Genomic DNA, 23,138 nt, shown 5'->3' on the forward strand with positions numbered 1-23,138 from the left:
GTAAGCAATATTTAAAAGATATTTATTTGCAACAAGTTCAACCACTGCCTTTGCAATAGTATTAAAAGAATCTGACTTTCCACATGAACTGAATTGTTTTAACTCACAAAAGATCCACTGCATATATTTTGGCATTATCATTACTTCCTTCAGATGTAAAACACCCTATGTATATTTGTCCAGATCCAGTCGTACAAAAAGAGTAAGGATGAATTATTCCAACCCTATTTGTGTCACACCAAGAAATTAAATTTCAAGCATTGTTTAGAAAAAACAAAATGCCATTGTCAAAGTTTGATAGAATAATATTGTCAGATGGAGTAGTGAATACATTCGCAGGTTTGAATGAGTCTGAAGTCGAGTCTGATTCAGATTCTGAGTCTGAAGTCGATTCTGATTCTGATTCAGATTCTGAGTCCGATTTTGATTCTAAGTCTGAGTCACTCATTTCCCTTGAGTCTGTTTCTAACAAACCACTGAAGGTATTTAGAACTTCTCCATCTTCACTCAGTATCACCAGTCTACCTCCCCCATCTTTTAATAACGTGTCCACAACAAAGATATTACCATTGTTTGTTCTGGTAATATTAAGAATGAATGTAAATAAAAGTTTGCCTTGTCTGTCATATTGATAAGTTGTTTCATGTTTTCCACTTCTATCCATTACTATAACAACCCGTCTTCCTACAGCTGGAATGCTTATTTCCCCACTATAAGCACCAACAGTAACTTTTCCATCTGGATTTACATGAATAGCAGATATCTCTAAATCCTCTACCTCGTACTTAGAATCAGTAATTTCTCCTGTTTGGTTACTGATCTGTTTAACGATAGACGATTCTTTTGCAATCAAAAGGAGATCTTTAGATTGTGTGCATGCCATGCCTAATATTTCAATGTCTTTTTGATCAATTATCTTTAAACTACTCTCTTCTATTCTAACTTTTTGTACAACTGCTTGGTTAGTTATCCACAACACGTCTTCAGAACATGATGCCATTGAAGCAACATCAGAAATTTCAGTGTCAAAATGTTTAATACTTTTGATTTCACCCTTACTATGAATATTTTCTAATGAACCTATGTTAATAGCTGTTATTTGTCCTGATAGAAATGTTGGAACTGTATCGAACACCGTGCAAGACATGACTGTTTCCTCTATGTCATGAACTGACTCCAAACCATCCCAAAAGACGCTTTCGGCATTCTCTGATTGGATGATTTCATCGACTTTTGAATTTTCAGATTTCATGCTTCGAATCAGCAGTGTCAGTTCACTTTCTTCTTTTTTGAGAGATTGATGAAGACATCTCCATCTTTTCGATATTTCAGATTTTAATTTATCTATGTGCTTATCAACATCTTTCTTCAATTCAGATCTCTGAAACTCCATTTTCTTTGTGGTATGTTTATATTTAAACTGTTCAGCTTTATCTATATACTTCAATTTTGCTTTTCTTTTCTTCAATTCCTCTATTTCCGTACTAATCTTCTTTTGTTTAGTCTTAAATTTACCAATACTGGTATCATATCCCTCTCCGATGGGTACCAAACCATGCCCATTGTGGGTCTCAGTTATGCAAAGAGGACATACTAAACAGTCACATATTTTGCAAAACATCACACATGATTGCGTTGTATGGTTTCTGCAACTCAAATTGGAAAAATCTATTTCTTCATAATGGAACCTCAATTCCTGAATTGAAATGACTTTATGATCCTTGGTAAATTTCACATGAATTTTCTCTTTACACTTATCACACAGGAGCATGTCACAGTCAACGCACTTCCATTTGATTTTGGTTTCCTCCTCACATAGACCACATGAAACTGGAATCTGTTCCCCTCCGCAGGCCATACTGAATTCGTTTAACTTCAGAAATGTCTGCCGGAATCACTTCCTTATCATGTTAAATCTAGACTTATGTAGTTCATATATACATTTCAATAGGTATTCATGGTATTATTGACTTATTGAAAATTTACGTTCTTTAAACGTCTACAATTTCTTACACATTTATTGATCATAGATGAAATACATTGACTGTATGTGTATACGTAGATCAATTTAAAGCATATTACATTGTATATTAACTTTTACATCATCATATCAATAAGTGCACTAAACCGTAATCATCTATTTGCCAAACATAATAGAATATTGTTACATCTTTAAAATGGGCACTAAAATGAAATACCCAATATGAGGAAGATTTTGTATGAACTATTGCAACAGTAAATATTTTTTTTCAAGATTTGTTTTCAAATATACCAAATTAAAGTTCACCAAATTATATTTAGTTGGATCACATCGTGAATATATTTGGTGAAATCTCGAAATTATACAATTGGTACGAACATATCATTAATCTTATCCATTTTGTAGACGTCAACACATTAATGAGAACGCAAGACAAAAAACACAGAATACCAAAACATTTGACGGACAAACATACGATCTTCAACAATAGAAAGTTGTATATACAGTATGGCAAGCGCTAATGGTTTATTTGTTTCTATTACTCACCCAATTTTGTCAATAGAACGAAACTTTAAACAACTGTTGTCCTACAAGTGAGTAGTTTAACTAGCTATAAAACCAGGTTCAACCCACCTTCAATTGATTTGTTAAGTTTTTAATTTTATTTACAGGCCGGTATGAATCGAATCCTTACCAATAGCGAATTTAAAGCTTGATGTGCTAAACTTCAGTGTCAGTCGTTGTAAGAATCATGCAATTAAGAAGAATATCAAACAGTTCGTTTCTATGTATGGTGGCGTTTATTTTTTGTTGCACTTCAGTGTTCCTGTTGTTTTCCTTTTATAGTTTAGAATACGGATTTGTTATCTCTAAATCGATTTATGACTTTTGAACATTGGTGTACTACTGTTGCCTTTATTCATTCAAAGCATGCAAGAAAAGGAAGAAAAAACGCTGACCTAACCATCTTATTTGGAAGTTACACTCTTCCTTAGTCGGAAATGATAGTTATTTCATTTCTGCGTATCTGGTAATTCGAGAAATCTATATAACTTTTGGTTAGCATTGTTGCAAATTTGGAGTTAGTTCCTCTTAATTGATAATTTCTTATGCATTTCAATCAAATTATATCTTGTAATTCTAAAACATGCAGAACAGGAAAAGGAAACAACTGTTATATTCGTGCACCATTATACATTCTTAACTTAAATAAATATAAACTTGAGTGCATTTTTGTTTGTTGTGTTTTCGCCATGGCATTGTCTGATTCTTAGGCAGATTGGAAATTAAACATATGCACCAATTGGTGCTCATATATATGAACACTTTTGATAATTAGATTACCCACAAAAAGTAACAATAAGAAACTGTTTTCCGAAATGAAGTTCCGGACAGGGAACCAATTTAAATGTAGGCAACAGTAATATATTGTTTGATTTAATGTTCCTTTAAGGTATTTTATTATAGTGTTTCGGTCCATGCAACTCGAAATATTGTTACACCACCATATTGATTATGATTTGAACTTTTTCAAAATATATACAACATTAGAGTTTTTATCCAATGTTTAGGGTTCAATAAACAAAAGTGATTGTATGAGTGGAGCATGGTGTCCTGTTGGCACTTAATCTTGTTTAAAAAATACATAGAGAATAATTTTTTTATAGCTAATAATTTTATACTCAAAACTGGTCAGTAATACATGGTTGCAAAATTTTATCAATTTTTCCATTGATTAAAAGATAATCATATGACGGACACAGCAGCAAATATATGTTACTGATTAAGAAATTTTGTATGGGATATCATATATATTCCAAAAACTGTTTAAAAAGTCAATTAGAATGAGTCAGTTGTGTTGGATATCTGGGAAAAGTAAAATCACAAAAATACTGAACTCCGAGGAAAATCTAACAAGAATGTGTCCAAAGTACACGGATGCCCACTCACACTATCATTTTCCATGTTCAATGGACCATGAAATTGGATAAAAAATATAATTAGGCATTAAAATTAGAAAGATAATATCATAGGGAACATGTGTACTAAGTTTCAAGTTGATTGGACTTCAACTTCATCAAAAACTACCTTGACCAAAAACTTTAACCTGAAACATGCACTTTCATTTTCTATGTTCAGTGGACCGTGAAATTGGGGTCAAAAGTTTAATTTGGCTTTAAAATTAGAAAGATCATATCATAAGGAACATGTGTACTAAGTTTCAAGTTGATTGGACTTCAACTTCATCAAAAACTACCTTGACCAAAAACTTTAACCTGAAAAACTTTAACCTGAAACATGCACTAAAAAGTCTTTCATTTTCTATGTTCAGTGGACCGTGAAATTGGGGTCAAAAGTTTAATTTGGCTTTAAAATTAGAAAGATCATATCATAAGGAACATGTGTACTAAGTTTCAAGTTGATTGGACTTCAACTTCATCAAAAACTACCTTGACCAAAAACTTTAACCTGAAGCGGGACAGACGGACGAACGAACGGACGAACGAACGAACGAACGAACGAACAGACGGACCTACGAACGAACGGACGCACAGACCAGAAAACATAATGCCCCTCTACTATCGTAGGTGGGGCATAAAAACGGAAAGTACCCAAACAAATGACAAAATCAAAAGCTCAAACACATCAAACGAATGGATAACAATTGTCATATTCCTGACTTGGTGCAGACATTTTCTGATGTAGAAAATGGTGGATTAAACCTGGTTTTATAGCTAGCTAGACCTCTCTGTATGACAGTCTCATAAAATACCATTATATTGACAACGATGTGTGAACTAAACAAACAGACATAATAGGTAAAAATGTCAAAAATAGGAGTACAACAGTCAACACTGTGTTATAATCTTAATCCCTATAAAAAAAATAATTAAAAAATGGAACAAATCAGCACAAAAAAGGCATACAGACAAAAAACATCAGCAAATGTTGTATGTTTACACCATTTTGGCTGCTCGATCCCAATTATTGACACTTTAACCTATTGCTAGTATGTCTGTGTGGGTTGCTCACAAAATATTGTCAATACAACGAAGTTGTAAACAACTGTTGTCATTCAAGTGAGTGGTTTAGCTAGCTAATAAACAAGATAACTCCATTATTTTCTTCGGAAAGAGCCCATATTAAGTCAGGAATATATTTCAATAGCTACCTTCATTGACAGAGTTGGATTATGTTTGTTTTTATGGACTTCTCCTTTACAAATTTGCCTTGAAGTTTGGTGTTTTTGTTACACTTTCCTAGGTTACAAGATTTTACGGTTTCCAAGCACATTGATATAAGATTATGTCTTTTGTAGACTGTAGAAATTTCCCAATGTTGTCGTTTGAGTGTGAATTCACATTACTTCAAGACTCTTGTATTTAATGTGTTTCCCTCAGTTTTAGTTTCTTACCCCGATTTTGTTTTTTGTCCATGGATTTATGAGTTTTGAACAGCGGTATACTACTGTTGCCTTAATTGATGTCAAAGTTATCATTATTTAACATTTATGGAGTGTTTATTCTCATAAAGACTGACTGAACTTATGATTACCATACTAAAGGTTGTTTTTTTCTCTTGAAATATATCATATATTTATCAAACTTGTTATGCATTCCATTTTAATTATTTGTCATATAAATGCTCATTTATCTTTACATGTTCTTGATATGCTCTGTTTATATATGCCTTTGCAATTAAAATGTATAGTGTGTCTTTTGATGTTGTAATGCTACACTACTGTCTTTTGATTTTGTACAGTTACACTTCTGTTTCAGGTTAGGGTGATGGTTGGTGCCTGTTAAAACTTTTAAATCCGCTGCATTTTTATGCACCTGTCTTTTAAAAGTCATGATAGTTATCAAAGGTACCAGGATTATAATTTAGTAAGCCAGACAGGCGTTTCGTCTACATAAGACTCATCAGTGACACTCTAATCAAAATATTTATAAAGCCAAACAAGTATAAAATTGAAGAGCATTGAGGATCCAAAATTCCAAAAAGTTGTGTCAAATACGGCTTAGGTAATCTATGCCTGGGATATAAGCCTGTTGTCGTTTGTTGGTGTGGTTTTTAACATCTCTGGATTTTTATATAGATTGAACCATTATTGATCCTGTTTGTATTGTTTTACATTAGTCTTTTTGGGGTCCTTTATAGCTTGCTAATTGATACGAGTCAACACTCCATTTCTCATTGAGACCCATACCACATTTTTTTTATTTATATCTACCTTATATAAAAACATTCAAATGATTGCCAATAAGATTAACTTCCTTGAAGTCCAAAGATGTAAACAATTAAAGGTTATTATATGGCCTTTAACATAAAATCAAAACCCAATGAATAGTAAGCTGTAAAAGGCTACAGGATGAAATAATTTGTAACCATTCAAAAGAGAAACCTAGCAGAAAGAACATTGGCATGTTTGAAGTAAAATACAACATTGCAGGGACAAGGACTCCTCCAAAGCATTTGCATTCATTTTGTTCATATTTATCAAAGTACAGATCAAAACACATTTCATTAAAAGACAAAAACTTCAGAAAATGTTTTAATTTGTTTGTAAATAGACATACCAAATAAATATTAATTGGTAAAACTTTCTGAAATCACATTTACTCTCTATAATAATATCCATTACATATATATGTGTATAAAAAGTATAATTTTTTTATACTACAACATGAATTTCCATGTTATAAAAATATTTCAAACCCACTAACATACAACACAGACATACCAAACAATGAAGGAATAGCTAGCACAAATTGCGAGAAATTAAAAATTCTACCCCCCTTCCCATTGTTTAGATAAACTTTTTAAAAATTAAAATGTATTGCATGTAAAAGCAAAAGTTAAAAGATTGAGTTACCTTATACAAAGCAAAAAACTTTTAAAAAATCAAGTGACCACCATAAATCTATTATTTATATATATATCTATATAAAGAGCACAAATGTTAAAACAAAGATTTCAAAATATTAAAAAAAAAGATACACATAAAACTATGGTTTCTGAAAAGGCCATCATGGGCAACCAGAAAACTGGGTAATATCATAAGAAAAGTACAACACATGTACAATATATATGATATGTATTTATGACTGAAAACTTTTGATTTAAATTTAAGGTTTCTTTTTATATTGACTTTAATATAGGTTGTCAGTAACATCCACATTTTAATAACTAGAATTTGTTTTAGAAATTATTTGAAGTAGAAAAACATGCTATCGATTTGGGTTATCTTCCCTTTGACCAATATATCATGACATTTTATTACCTTTAAAAATAATTTTTCACTTAATTGATCATAAATAAATGTATAACGGGACATAATTAAAAAACATTTTTTACTTTTAAACATGTTATGATATTAAACTGTTTTGCAGTGTTATAAAATGCTTAAAATCAGCATTCATTTTTTGTAACAATATCTGTACAGGTATTCCATAAAAGGTTAACACTAAAAAGCTTTTAGAAAAATTTAAAAATTACATACACATTCAGATATGTGTGTTAATTACATACAATTTAAAACAAGTTCTACAGACGTATTATGTTAAATCCTCTATTTGCCACTCAAGTTTGAGTTTGCAAAAATATGTTCTATTGAAGTGAATATTCATACTTTTAACCACAAAGAAAATTTGACATATTAATTTAACATTACAGTAAACACAAATTTTGCCCTGATTAAAAAAGGGAGTTGGAATTTCTATCTTCACAGAGATAGACAAAAATCATATAACTCAGTTAAAGTAAATACTTTTTAACTTCTGTATAATCCTATATAAACTACCCAAATGAGCTAAAATAATCTATATGGAATTTTAGATTTTCTTATTCAAGATTTCATGCTCATTCTATACAAAAACTGCAAATAAGAATTAAAAAAAATAACCCGAATTAGATAGGAAATTGCATTGTTTCTGGAAGCGTAAACTGACTAGATATTCTTATTCATTATAACCTAATTATAAATTTATTTATAGTTGAAGCCCAAGAGATTTTTTTACCAAGTTATTAAAAAGGAACAAATATATCATATGGAGAGTGCACTATCCTATTTTGAGAATTAACTATAATGTCTTAATTTCCACTTATTTATCCATTTAGACACTTATACTCTAATCAATCTGGACTTAAACTTGTAGCTTTTATGATAATTTTAACAATATACTCAGGAATTTATAATAAATATTAACTATAGAAAAAACTCATATCCAATCCCAAATATAGCACTTTCATAGCCCATAAACTATAGATATTAATTTTACTTTATAATGTCCTCTCATACTTTTTACGTGAATAATTTTCTGTTTATTATTTCTCCAAAAATATACATACAAATTAATACATAAATAATTTCTATGAATTTAATCAGCACTATATTTTCAAATAAAATTATTTCTTCAACATAATATTCCAAGACGTTAAAAAAAATGATAATTTATATATAATACAAAATATATTTAGAAGAAAGAATAAAAACATCTGATAGCCAACAACATCTTAACTAACAACAAAAAATCTAGAATAAAATCATTTTTTTTATATCTGTTGCACTGACTACCAACATGAATTGTGGATTCATTATTATGCATGGGGTACCAATTTTTGTGGATTTTGTTGGTATAGGTTAACAACAAATTAAATCTGCAATAAAGTACAAATTTTCTATCGGCTTATATGCAGACTTTGGCCAAACCAAGAAATCAAATGTTCCCTTATAATTTAACATATTATTAATCCACAAAAAAAGAATCTACACTATATCGTTGTACATGTTCAACTCCTTTGTCAAATAATGCAAATAGTTCATGATGGTTTTAGAACGTAAGTTTTTCTTTATTATAGTATTGTATTTAAGAAATTTTTGGATGCACTCAACATGAGTGTTGAACATTCAAATAGGAACGAAAATGCAAGATTAACTATTACAATTTCTATAAAATCTGCATGCAAAATAATTTTACATAACTTAACCCTTCACATAATTTATATTAACATTGTATAGTTATCATAACACCGTAATTGCAAAAGAATTTCTATATCATGTACATGGGGCACCCCAACTGCCTTCTTTATTGTGAGTAAAAACAAAAGGACAAAAATATCTTTAAGCTGCTCATTGTTTATTTTTATCTGGAAGTTGTCAGTAATTTCAATTTCTATTTAAGGTAGCTATGTAAAGGGAGATAATTTCACCACCATATCAAGAAGATTTTACTATGTGTCTATAGGTCAGTGAAACAGTATAAAAATGATTTTAAGTCTAAAAAAAATACTTAACGCACTCATAAATAATTTATAATTTACAATAGAATTTATGTACAGCAAATTTCATTTACAAATTTGATTCTTTTTACAATTAATAAGAATTAAAGCACAAAATCACAGATTATCAGCATTAATAGAAAGAGAAGAAAAAAATATAATCAAATTACATGAGAATCCCTGAGCTAAATGCTACATAATAAAAATGGTTAAAAATATGTGAATATAAAATTGAAAAGTTTGTAAATTTACTGAAATAAAATACTTTTAAAATGAATGATAATTTTTTAAAACCAACCACATGTGGTTAATTTTCAAGGTGTACTAATTGCTATTTTTATGAATTGAAAAAAAGGGAATACCATCCAGGTTAAAAAAAAAACAAAAAACATTTGAAATTGATGAAATTCATAATATCATGACAAATTTTAAAAAATGTTATGACTACGAGACAATATGACTGAATGTGAATTGCATTTATAAAAATGTTAAAAAGTTTTCAAAAAAAAAAAAAAATAGAGTTAAAAGGGATAGACCTAAAACAAATTCATGCAATGTTTGTTCAATCTTATAATTTTCTGTATAATTAAAAAAATCAATCCTTGTAGCACATTTCATTTTAAACATCAATTTTCCTTACAGCTAGTTTCCTAATGCATGTAAAGCAAAACTTTGGTTGGCTTGCTTGCTTTGTTTGTAAAATTGTTTGTACAAGATTTGTAAATAAGATTGACATCTTTAAACAATATATATATAGGCATAGTTTAACCTGTAGTTATAATATTTGAATTTAATTGGGTGTTATCCTAATGATTGTACATTATAAAAACAAAGCAAGCAAGCTAACTAAAGTCTTGCTCTACATGCTTAAGGAAATTAGCTGTAACAATTCTGTTTCTCAAAACAAAGTATATAAAAATAACAAAAACTGTAACAAAACAAAAAAAGCCCTATAATCTAACAAAAGATAACTATGAAAAAATCCCAATAAGATTTATATTTACTAAATAAATCAACTCAACTTAATGAATATACATATCATTTCTGATAAAATTAAAAGTTTACAATTTTGATACTAAACCTTTCTAGCCCATCATATGTTTAAATACCCATGAGTGGACACAGCTTCATTTTGTGTGGTCTCTCATTTCATGTCAAACTTTTGCATTTAAGATGAAAAAAGTGATAAAATAATCAAGAGAACTGTATAAAAAAAAAAGAAGAAATTATCCAGTAAATCCCCCCTCCCCCCATTATTTCTTGAAGACAAAGGTCCTTGTTAATAAATTATCAATAATATTATAAAGTGAATGCAAGCAATTATACATCAGCTGCGATTGTCATTTATACAACAAAAAATTATGGATGAAAATAGCCCTGAATCTTTTAACAGAATGAGATCATATTTTATATCCAACGTTGATACGGACCAGTAACCATTGGTTGAGGCTTTACCCAATGTGTGACCACGGACTCAGTTGTCATGGTTTCCGACCTAGCTGTTGTCGTGTCCCACATATATTTGTATTGAGCTGCACTTGTTTTCATAATATCAAACTTCTCCTCTTCCTCCTTTTTAGATTTTTTCTTCTTTCCGGGACCTTTCATAACCTTTTCTAATACAGAGTCTGGTATTTTTTCACCGGTTCCATTCATTAAATCTTTAAGTCTTTTTTGTCGCACTCTTTCGCATTTTTTTTGATACATGAACATACCGTGATGTTTGTAATTCATATTTTTATGCTGATAAAAAACCAGGCTGATTCTAGTCGGAGAATGACGATTCGGTTGTTTGAGTCCTGTTGTTGCATGCAGTTCGTGTTTAGCAACCTCAAATAGAACAGAACCATGACCTAATGCTATTGCAACACCCCCAACATTTTGATCCCTAAATGCATTTTCGTTATACTCAATTTCACATTTTAAAATATTTTGGTCTATATCAGCATCAACATTTACAGAATTCGTCTGCATTGGATTAAATGGATTCTGGACAGATTCTGATATGCAATTTTTCGTGTAGTCGTTCAGACCTGTTCTTTGGCCATTTTGAACATTATTATTCATTGATGAATCAACAAGATGATAAGGTTGAGAATTCTGAGGTAGATCTTGTAATGAAAAATTGTTACTAAATTCGTTTGTTCTCATACTAACAGCCTCCGATAAAAGATGAAGAGGTGACTCAAAGGCTGCATTTTGTTTCAACTCGTAATTTCTACTACTTGAATCAGAATTTTGGAATGAATTGTCTTTCCCAGAGTACGGATTGATAAATGGCTGTTGTTTATTTGAAAGATCTACAGGCAGAGTACTATGCTGCCCATCAACATCTGAGGTATTTTGTTCACTAGCACCGTTTTTATATCCTGATGCATTCTGAATTTCATTCACAATACCAGTAAAATTGGTACACATTTTTTCAGTATCTCCATTGGCAATTGAACCTGAAAGTCCATGAGCATTTATTTGATTTTTAACACTTTGTTCATCCTGATAATTTTTATTTTCAAATGAATTGCATTGTGGGAGTTGAAATTGATGAGATGGATTATGAAATGTGTTGTCTGCTGCCTTTTCTTGAGATTTTGAAATGGAAGATGTCTGAATATTTTTTATATCATGATGGTTTTCCTGATTATGTGAATTCAAATATGGTGATTGGATCTGAGGAGATATTCCATTCAAATCTAAAGATGGCTGCCTATTTTCAGAAGTTTGATTTAAATCTTCAGATTTTTTAATAAGGCTCTGTGCCTTCATGTTCATGGAAGCCATAAAATCAGCAGGTGGAAACGATCCATATGAATAAAAATAATTCCAAAATGAATCGTAAGTATCAGCAAATCCTGGTTGTGAAGCATTGTTCATTAATTCCTCATAACTGGTTTTTGAGCTTAAGCTTTTGCTAGTTTTTTTGGTCTTTGGTGGGGAAGTCTTTTGCGGTGTTCCTGAATTTGACCCATGTTTTTCACCATTGTAATACAAATCTGATGAGATATTGGAATCCTGAGTAGATTCTACCACTTTTCTTTTTGGCGTGGCAGGAGAAGAATTGTTCTTATTAACACTTCCCTTTTTACGACCCGGACTGCCTTTCTTCCCTTCCTTTTTCTTTTTCCGTGAAGGTGTAAGTGGAGTGTTTCTTATCCTAGCCTCCATTTGATAATAATTTAGAATTTCTAGCGCGCCGGTTTTGACTTTCTCATACTGTGCATCAGCACTTCCATTTTCATCAGACATATCCATAACATACAATGGTAAAACATGGAGTTGTTCATCCTCTGCTTTGTCAAGTCCTCTATGTTTTGTTAAAGTCACTACCTGAAAATAAATATAAATTCTATGACATAAAAGTGTAAAAATTTATATTTGTTGTTCACTTACATGAAAAATATACATCTTTAATAAATTTCACAAACTGACTTAAACGTTATTCAAATTTTTAAAAAATTTATTTCAGATGCTAACTTCAAATGAATTGTGACAAAAAAGAATAATGATGACTAAAATATTGCATTAGAAAGTAACACCATATATGGAAGCAAAATCTTTGAAAACTGATTAATTGATACAATGTAGTGAGGCTATATTTTTTGTTGCTAGATTATAGAAATATTTTTATTTGGTAATTGAAGTAAATTGAATAACAGCATATATTCTCTAAAATTCTATCAAAATATTAAAATTGTTAAAATCTTGTCATCAACTATAGTACTTTCAAAGATTCCATTAATTCATTAGTCTGGTTTACTATTACAAAATGTGTCTTGGATGGAGAGTTGTCTCATTGGCACTCATACCACATCTTTTTATATCTAAGTATTTCTGCAAAACTAAATAATAATGATAATAACAAATATATAATAACCATAATCATCATGAAAAGAGTATGAAGATTATTAATTATGATGATGGCAATTTATCATGTTTTCTTTATAGTTGATTTTGCTCATCAGAAGACAGAATTAAAAAGAGCAATAACTATATCAAAAAATATCTGTGTATACTAAAAAAATCGCAATGGACAAAACCTGGTCTAAAATAGTGAAATTTTTTTTTAACAGAATAGAATTCATCTCTGTTGAAATAAGGTGAGCTTAAAACTTTTCCTCTGTTGTAACCAGGTGAGCTTAAAACTTTTTCTCTGTTAAAACCAGGTGAGCTTAAAACTTTTTCTCTGTTGTAACCAGGTGAGTTTAAAAGTGGGTCCCATTGGGGTCTAAGCGTGACGCGGGAATGTTGATTGTTTGTAAGCGTGACACGTGAAAGTCGAATTATTGTGCCGTGAAAACGGGAAATGGAGTCTAGCGGGACCCGGGAAATTACGAAAAAATGAGAATAGCGGGACCCGGGAAATTACAAAAAAATGAGAATTGCTTAAGTACATAGTGTAAGCGGGCTACGGGAATCTGTCAAAACAGTCAGCAGGATCCGGGATCAAAACCCTCCAATGAGACATCCTTAAAATTTCATCCCTGTTGTAACAAGGTGATCACAAAACTTACCACTGTGCTGCCATTGTTCATGTTATGAAGATCCTTATGAGCATGTGCACAGAAATCAATACAAGATGTCACACCAGAAAATGGCCGTCCTTCCTGGAAACCTAGTCTACAGTCCATTGCTTTGTCTTCAAATGCAACCTACAAATTGAACAAGTGAAATTATTTAATAATAAAGTATAATCAAATATTAGAAATTGAAAGTTGTCTTGTCTTTGTCTGGCGCAAATAATAAATTTTTATCCTGGTATCTCTGATGAGTTAATTTACAGTGTCTCAATGCCACTGCTGGTGGAGTTTTTATTCCCCTAGGGTATCACAAACCTAGAAGTCAGCACTTGTGTTGACACAAATTATCATTGATATGGTCATACTTATAAATTAGCTGTTAACAAAACTTTGAATTTTTGAAAAACTGAGGCTTTTCTTCCTCAGGAATAGATTACCTAAGCTGTATTTGGCAAAACTTTTAGTTATTTTTGGTCCTCAATGCTCTTCAACCTAGTACTTATTTGGCCTTTTCAAATTGCTTTGATCCTGGCGTCACTGATGATTCTTTTGTAGACAAATTGGCATCTGGCGCAAATACTAAATTTTAATCCTGTTATCTGCGATGAGTTTATCTTCAAACGGTACTTGAAAATATCTCCACTACCCAGCTTATTTTCATCAAATCATGCTATTTTGTGTGAAAAGAAATAGTAAATACTGAGAAGGGCCATGTTTTTTTTTTAATTTTCTTCACACAATCTTGCTGATCCAGTAAACTAATTATACCATTACAATTCTTACATGTCATCATTAAAGTTAAAAGTTAACATTAAAGAAAAAAGTTACAGTGAAAATCATCATATTACTCCGTCAGTATATTAGTATCTGGATAACAAAAACAGAATATTTCTGGTGTATAAAATTGAGAATGGAAATGGGGAACGTGTCAAAGAGACAACAACACGACCATAGAGCAGACAACAGCTGAAGGTCAACAATGACTGCATGGCTACTCGAACAGAGCCATTTCTGATATTGCTATGATATTAGGCAAAATTGTACTTGTATATGACCATTATATAAATAGATCAAACCAATTAACTATGAACAGCCATAGCCAGGAATTACATATTTGAAGGGTTTTTTTTGTGTATTTGTATATAACGTCAGTAGTATAGTTTTTAGATTTTCTGCTGTGTATATATTTATTTGTACTCAACTTGATAGGGCCTCCATGACATATCGATATGCAATACATAGCAAAAATTCTATATTGAAAACTTAAGATATATTCAATACAATACACATAAGGTTTTACCTGATTTTGATAAGCATCTGGAGCAATTTGTTTATACAGTGGAGCTACATCAGTGGCAAGTTTTTGGAGACTAGACTCTAATTCTTCTTCCTGAAATGTGAAAAAAAACCTATAAGATGTAACATTTATGAATAAGCTGCTTAGAAGTTAATTTATATCCAAAATTTCATGTTGGGAGCCTTTTGTTCAGTGGTTGTCTTTTGTTGGTGTGGTTCAAAGATGGTTACCCTTTCTTGTTTTTTTTTTATATAGATTAGACTATTGGTTTTCCTGTTTGACGCCATTCACATAATTTTCTTCTAGGAAATATATCAAACTAAGCAAACCATAGATAGAAATATATTGAGTAGACCAACTTCACACTTATAAAATGATCAATTATTCAGCATGTAAAATTAGTCCTTCTTTGAAATTTCTATAAAACTGATAAAATATTCTTCAACTTTAGGCATCCCTACTACGTACTATTCTTAGCAAAACTTATAATATAAAAATCGTTAAAAATCAGAATGAAAATACAAATGATATGACTACAAAAAAACTTTGTTATAAAAACAAACAGTAGAATTCAATCTCTTCTGTTTATAATTCCAAAAGGTCAATAAAATAAACAGCTGAGCCATGAGTGCATGATACACCCGTCACTTTTTCAAAGAATAAAATTCAATAACTTCTCGATGTCCAATCAGAAATTTATGAAAAACTAAAAGGAGGTTATCTATTAAAATAGATATAAAACAGTGACCAAAGTTTTATGACAACTTTTCAAATCACTAAGATATCGTCTGAAAAATTACCCCTTTTTTATGGATAAAACTAAAAAACATAAAACCTAAAATTTGAAATTCCCACCTTTTAAAGGGAAACTTCGCGAAAAAATCAAAAATTGATATTATGTCCATTCTGTATAAAAATGTTCAAATTCATAGATATCAAAGCTTTATTCTGCTAGATAAGAGATCACCATCGATTTTAAATTTAGAGTGTCAATTCCCTGCGTGCTGCCATTTTGTCATCTCCTCCGTTTTGAGACCACTATATGTTTAAAGACCAAAACTATAGTAACCTGATGTAGTCGTTATTGTGTGTCAATATCTTGTCAATCGTACGGTTGTTTTATCTGACTAACTGACTTGATACGGAAAATGTTATTATTTTTTAAATAACCATGGTCTGTCATTTTTAAACTGTTTATATTTATGTTTTATGTTATAAAGGTCAGAATACATTGTATTTTTAATACACTATCATTCATGTCAGTTTCATATTTTTATTTAAAGTATTTGTAGAAAAAAAATCATAAAAATGTTCTATTGTATGATTTACTTTTATTTCTAAAATTCGTATCAAAAATCCACACATAAATCCTACAATCTAATTTTAAAAGTTGTATGCTATCACTTGTTTTTAGTTGGTTGATAGCTACACCAAAAGTCGTCGATGCCCTTTAAATAGCTTTATTATATGGTATATAAGACTTAATTGAGATTTATTTCACTCCCAGCATGCAAAAAGACTAAAACTACGTCACATAAGTCAGGAAGTTTGAAGAAATAAAATTAATAATTCCCTATTTTCTTCTTTATTAGTTTTCATATCAAAATAAAACTTGGTGAATATGTTTTTTATGGTATTATGAACATAATAATATAATAAGTGAAAAATCGTGAAGTTTCCCTTTAATGAAAAAAACCCCATAACTGGGAAATGTCATCTAAAATTTGTAAAAACGGAAAGGGAGCTCGTGCCAATAGATATAAACAGTTTCATGCAAATTCATTAAAGCGTTTTTGAGCTATTGTCTGACATGTTGATGATGGACAGACCGACGTATGGTATACCATAACACCTTCTGTAAACGGGCGTATAAATATTAACAGAAGAATATCCTATCTGCTACAGGTGTATAAAAACTCACCTTAGTGACCTCTTTTAACTTGAACTTTCTTGCTGTTTGACTTCTAGCAAATTTACAACCATTGAAGTACATGCTCCATGAACAACCAAATGAAAATGAGGCTCCTCTCTTTCCTAAATTAATTCCCTGGCAGGCACAAGTTTTCCTGTAAATAAAAAATTTTCATATAAGACAATATTGCCAAAACAGTTCGTAATGGTTGATTTTAAGTGTAAAATGCCACTTTTCGTACTATTGGCTACATCTTAGTGACCAATTTTTATTGGTGGAGAAAGTTGACAGACAAAACCATGACCTTCAAATTGAAATCAAATGCACCTGCCACATGCAGGATTTGAAATCACAACCATAGTGTAGACATTGCCTCTGTGGTAATTTTACCACAGCTTCTTTTTTTATAGTGATACACCAAATGAACTATTTAGAGCACTCGGCCACCTCAACATCAACAGTTTATAAAGATGTGATGAAAAGTGTATCAACTTTAATAAGAATTTCATTTTTGGTTATAATTTCTGTAGAACTACTATTGAGGTTTTCATATCTTGAAGACATGTCACCAAATCTTCTTATATTTTTCTGACTCCAAACTGACAAATACTTGCTCCAACTCCCAAAGCTGCTTGATAGCAGACACAGATAATACAAAACTTTTAGCCTAAGGTTTTATTTTGCAGGGGTTGACTGCTATAATGGTTGGCAGGTGGAAATGACAGAATCCAAACAAGCAATAATTTGCCGTATAACTAACTAATAGCATGCTAACCTTTCATTTGTTCCACACCTCCTTTCAGTTTCAAATCCGTGTGCAGCGAGTGTACTTCTAAGATAATCGTACATATCAGCGGCAGTGTTGTTTTCTATCCCCTCCCACGCCACTAACACAACTATAATCCACGCAGTATCACAGAAGTGGCCTGGTCTCTGTTTAATAACACACAGGTATTTCTCTTCCTCATTAGATCTTCTGATTATCTGTAAAAAAAAAAACAATTCAACATTGTTTAAAGTTCGGAAATAAATACAGTGAAACTTGTTTAAACCCAAACCCCTGGGGACTAAAGATTTTGTTTGGTTTCATAAGGTTCAAACACATAAAATTTGATATGACAGTGCTTAAGAACATGTTTGGTTTATACAGATTTTTGGTTGAGCCAGGTTTCACCGTAGTTGTAATTTTTTTCACGAGAATCTCACAAGATTTTCATTTTGTAAACTTAATTGAGGTCACATCTGTCTTCTTACTATAAATCTACAATTTTCTGCATTTTGCCAAAAAATTAAGCAGAAATTAATTTTTTTCAATAATCTTATTTCTCAAAATATTTGTAATTGGTTTTCAAAATTTTTAACTTGCAATATAATTTTTTTTTTGGTAGCAGTTACCTAAACCCCTATCATTTATCTTGCATTTTTGTTCATTGTCCATCCGTTGCAATTAAAATGGTCACAAAAATTTTTAAAGGCTTCATACAAACTTTTCATATACACCATTTTATTCTTAAGAAAATGCTTGTACCAAGTCAGGAATATGACAGTTGTTGGCCATTAGTTTGATGCGTTTTATCATTTGATTTTGCCATTTATTTAGGAACCTTCCGTTTTATATCTTCATTGAAGTTCAGTATTTTTGTGATTTTACTTTTCAATAACAGAAGATAAGAGTTCATAAGCTGTAAATTCAGAAATAATGCCATGTTTTTGTGAATGTGAAAAAATGCTACAGTTTTAGTTTACAATATTAAAAGTTTTAGTTCATAATTTCAATTGTGATTTTCTTTCATAAAATTTCTGAATTCAAATTTAATCAGAATTTGCATTTATGTCAGAGGCCAGGGCTTAGCAATAATATATAAACACATAAATTTCTGAATTAACAGTTAATAATTACATTAGATGTATGTTTCATTATAATACTTTATTCTGATTGGCTAACTGCACATCACATGTTATTCCGTAAGCAGTTGCATTGCTCAATACAACTTTTCCTTCATAACACGTGGTCCAACAATAAAGTGCACAGGTGAATTAAATAAAAAAAAATATATAAAATTCGTGTTTTCATGATCATAGCTAAAAAATGTATTTATAAGTATTGAATGCTTCTTTTTGTAATTTTATAGGGTTGTAAAAGCGTTGACCGTGCGCACATTTTTAGAATGAAGCACTTCCGCGCTTCATACAAAATGTACTTCGGTCAACGCTTTTACACCCCAATAAATTTACAAAAAGAAGCATTCAATTCTGAAATAAAATAATTTCTGATGCAACTTTAAACACAAAATCAGCATGAATTTATTATGCTCCACAAATATTAATTCATGTTATTACAATGTCTAAAAAAAATATTTAAAGAATGACTAATATTTTTTCTGTCTCTGGCGCACATTGAATAACCCGCTGAGTTATTTGAAAGTAAATGCACATCTTTTACGTTATTTCAAGTAGACAGAAATAAATTTCAGCCATTCCTTATATTTTAATTATATTTAAATTCACTTTTTAAGCCTGGGTAAATCATGGAAAAACATTGATAGTGTCACGGTCATATGAGCTGATAGACAAAACACTGTAAGCCAATCAGAAGACTTGTAACATCCAAAATTAAATTATAAGAAGATAATAAAGCTATTTACATATCTTATAACTGATACTAACCCATTTAGCAATCGGACATCCTTGTGAACTCTTTCCTTCTTTACCAGTATATCTTATCTTTTCAATCCGTATAGCTTTACCCGTCATTCCAGTCCTGGAAGAAAAATAAAATTCAATTTTTAAAATATGTTTAAAACAAGAATGTGTCCATAGTACACGGATGCCCCACTCCCACTATCATTTTCTATGTTCAGTGGACCGTGAAATTGGGGTCAAAACTTTAATTTGGAATTAAAATTAGAAAGATCATATCATAGGGAACATGTGTACTAAGTTTCAAGTTGATGTAACTTTAACTTCATCAAAAACTACCTTGACCAAAAACTTTATCCTGAACTTTGCACTATCATTTTCTATGTTCAGTGGACCATGAAATTGGGGTCAAAACTATAATTTGGCATTAAAATTAGAAAGATCATATCATGGGGAACATGTGTATTAAGTTTCAAGTTGATTGGACTTCAGCTTCATCAAAAACTACCTCGACCAAAAACTTTAACCGGACGGACGAAGGCACAGACCAGAAAACATAATGCCCCTCTACTATCGTAAGTGGGGCATAAAAATTAAAACTTTATTATAATAATAATAGAATACTCATACTAAAGTATTTGTTTAATGCTAATTACAGTTGCCGAGTTGGCATAACAAATTTCATTCTCATTTTCAAAATATTTTTAGCAATACAATGTAATAATGTAATAAGATTGATGTCAGATCTGAAACAAGAGATTGGAATAGTTATTTTAATATGCTTGTGTATAGGTTTTTTAAACCTGTATTTTTTTTTATATTAATGAGAAGAAATCAAATAGATCAGTTCATGTTGCTTATTCTTTAGTTTTCTATGTTGTGTATTGTGTACTATTGTTTTTCTGTTTTTCTGTTTGTCTTTTTCATTTTTTAACAATGTATTGTCAGTTTATTTTTGATCTATGCGTTTGAATGTCCCTCTGGTATCTTTCGCGTTTCTTTAATGCTCACTGAAAATTGTATCAATCAGCAATACATCTGGAATTAGTCTTCTTCTGTCACATTTTTTTTTTCTTTCGTAAAATTACGAGTCTTTCTTTCAGTTTAAAAAAAAATGCATAATTATAAACACTGAAAAATTACATTCAAATTGACATTAAGAAATGATATCTGTATTATAGTGCGTTTTTTAATTTAAAAATTCATTTATTTTTGACTGCAACTTTGTTTCTTTTAAGTGAGCGTAAGTATGTAAATTAGCAATCTTAACCCTTCAATGACATATCATAATCTGAAGAATGTTTTAATTTCAAACATGTGCATGACCTGTGGGTACTCAGAATTTTAATGGAAAACATATTATGTCATAAAACATCAATAAAAACATCCCCCAAATACAACTTCACCCTAACTGCACCAAATGAACAATAGCAGCAGACACAACAGACATTTCAAGGTCGTTTTTAAAGTACAAAAACATTAAACTTTTAAAGGTCAAGGAAAACCGTCACTTCTGGTTATGTAAAAATGACAAGTGACACATTTTATAAAGGCTGAGTAACTAACATCACAGGCCCGTCATTATTTTAGAAAGTAATTGTATGTTTATGTAAATATTCAATAGTATACTGATTACTGGAGAAAAATTCAAAAACATTTAGCATAAGTGTAAAAAAAAAAAATTATTACTACTGAATTCTCACAAAATTTTCCTTGAAAAAAATTAACATTCAAAACTTTTGTCTAATACATGTACATAATTACATATTGGGATACAATCATGAAATCAATGTGCACATAATTGGCTCTAAAAACATACTTAACATGTTAATTTTTCTTTTTATACCCTCCCATTCTCAAACTTTCATATGTATAGTAAGAAAATGAACACTTGTTTTCAGAATCTTTGGGAGCCTACATGGACCACATCAATTCTAAATATAAATTAACTTCTACCACATGAAGGAATTCATACAGCTTGTTCTATTTATTTCTGATTTTAAAATTCTTGACATTTCTAACCATTGGATTATAACCAACCTTTTCTCCAGCAGTTCTCTAATGGCTTGTACACTTCTTGCAGCCCCTAGGTGTGTATAGTAAGGCCCCTCTACTTCTTCTGTTGGGGTATCTAACAATGAAACATTTCATTTTGTTATTTCTATGGATTCTTTAAATATCTGCTTTATATATTACTTTAAATTCAGAAATTATTGCGTGCATTTAATATTGCGATTTTGTCATTTTAGACTAAGATACAATTTCAAATTTTTGCGATATTGAGAAAAATCCTTTTTAATTCATATAACAATTTCAAAAATGTAAGTTTAATTATTTTGATTATAATCCTGTTTTCCTGTTTAAAATCATTTTTCGTAATAATAAAAACATAGGAATAATTTCTGAATTTACAGTATATTATATTGCATTTATATGTACAACAATACATGAATATTTTTTCCATATTTTTCATACGACTATATATGGGGAAAAGTTTTGGACTGTAAGGCGCTCAAACCAAAAGTGTTCTTAAAATGTTTTCAGATAGGCTGGTAAATTTAGAGTAGAAGGAAGGCAGCTCAGACATTAGAAACAAAACTGTAAAAAGGGGAATTAAACAAATTTATTGACAACTATGGTCATGGGTGCTTTAACTGTCATCATTAACAAGATTTAAAAATTCATATATGTTTACAATATTAAGTATTTAAACATAAACCTTCAAATCCTGGTTTATAAAACCCCTTGAAGGTAGATTAACAGATAACTTACATTCTGTTTTATTCATAACAATATTTTTACATATTTATTTATATACAAGTGCTGAGTTGACTAAATCGCTAAGAGTACACATAAACTTCAAACTTTTTTGTTTACCTCTTGTTCTATATAATGTGATTACGAGATGATGCGTCTTTATTATGCGCCAACATGTAATCTATTTGACCTTTTACAATGTTCTTAAGAAGGTACAATTCATTTAACAGATAGTCAATTTGTCAGGTGAACTTTTTGCCTACGGCTATAACTGTTTTTGTACAAAATTGTCAAATTAGTTTTTTAAATAATGTAAAAAGACAATTTCTGACCTTCTGAAGTACAAATGTACATGCATGTCATATTTTTAGAAGCTCAATAAATCACTGTAATGTTAAACAACAATTTAATGTAAAAATAATATACAATTTAAAGCTGTATTTGCTTTGTCATGTTTATAGCGATTATTCGTGTGTTTATACTGTTTTTTTTTTAATAATGATTATCGTAAATTTAGAAATTATTGCTATGTTTTTATAAACGTGATAAATGTGAAGGTATCAAATTTATAGAATGAATATAAATGGGAGATTAATGATTGTGATTGCAGGAAAAGCTGCATACAGATATATGCATCAGATATCAGAATGAGAGTTCTCTTTTATTGCAATACTCACACAATCACATTATTAGCACTAATAAACACCTCACAATAATTTCTGAATTAAGAAAGGTTTAATAAATATCTATAAAGTC

At 30.4% G+C, this 23,138-nt stretch overlaps 2 protein-coding genes across 4 annotated transcripts in view; both read right to left on the minus strand.

Moving 5' to 3' along the window:
• Positions 1-253: 253 nt before the first annotated feature.
• Positions 254-1,858, minus strand: LOC143046538 (uncharacterized). The gene has a single exon (XM_076219694.1). It carries the CDS (start codon positions 1,856-1,858, stop codon positions 254-256), a length of 1,605 nt encoding a protein of 534 aa, XP_076075809.1.
• A 4,664-nt stretch (positions 1,859-6,522) lies between these two features.
• The window catches only part of LOC143044881 (uncharacterized), a 39,181-nt gene continuing 22,565 nt past the window's right edge, over positions 6,523-23,138 (minus strand). For all 3 annotated transcript variants that reach the window (XM_076217104.1, XM_076217105.1, XM_076217106.1), the window contains 7 exons: positions 21,666-21,756; positions 19,653-19,746; positions 17,761-17,969; positions 16,995-17,139; positions 15,077-15,166; positions 13,771-13,908; positions 6,523-12,586 (listed from right to left, as the gene is read on the minus strand). In XM_076217104.1, coding sequence (XP_076073219.1) covers positions 10,670-12,586; positions 13,771-13,908; positions 15,077-15,166; positions 16,995-17,139; positions 17,761-17,969; positions 19,653-19,746; positions 21,666-21,756 — 2,684 coding nt within the window. In that variant the 3' untranslated portion in view covers positions 6,523-10,669. The remainder of the gene's footprint in view (positions 12,587-13,770; positions 13,909-15,076; positions 15,167-16,994; positions 17,140-17,760; positions 17,970-19,652; positions 19,747-21,665; positions 21,757-23,138) is intronic.

The sequence above is a fragment of the Mytilus galloprovincialis genome, chromosome 9, assembly GCF_965363235.1.
Source record: "Mytilus galloprovincialis chromosome 9, xbMytGall1.hap1.1, whole genome shotgun sequence".
NCBI lineage: Eukaryota > Metazoa > Mollusca > Bivalvia > Mytilida > Mytilidae > Mytilus > Mytilus galloprovincialis.

Excerpts from the sequence above, each read along its gene's own strand:
- LOC143046538 (XM_076219694.1), bottom strand. The coding sequence starts at position 1,858 with ATGGCCTGCGGAGGGGAACAGATTCCAGTTTCATGTGGTCTATGTGAG.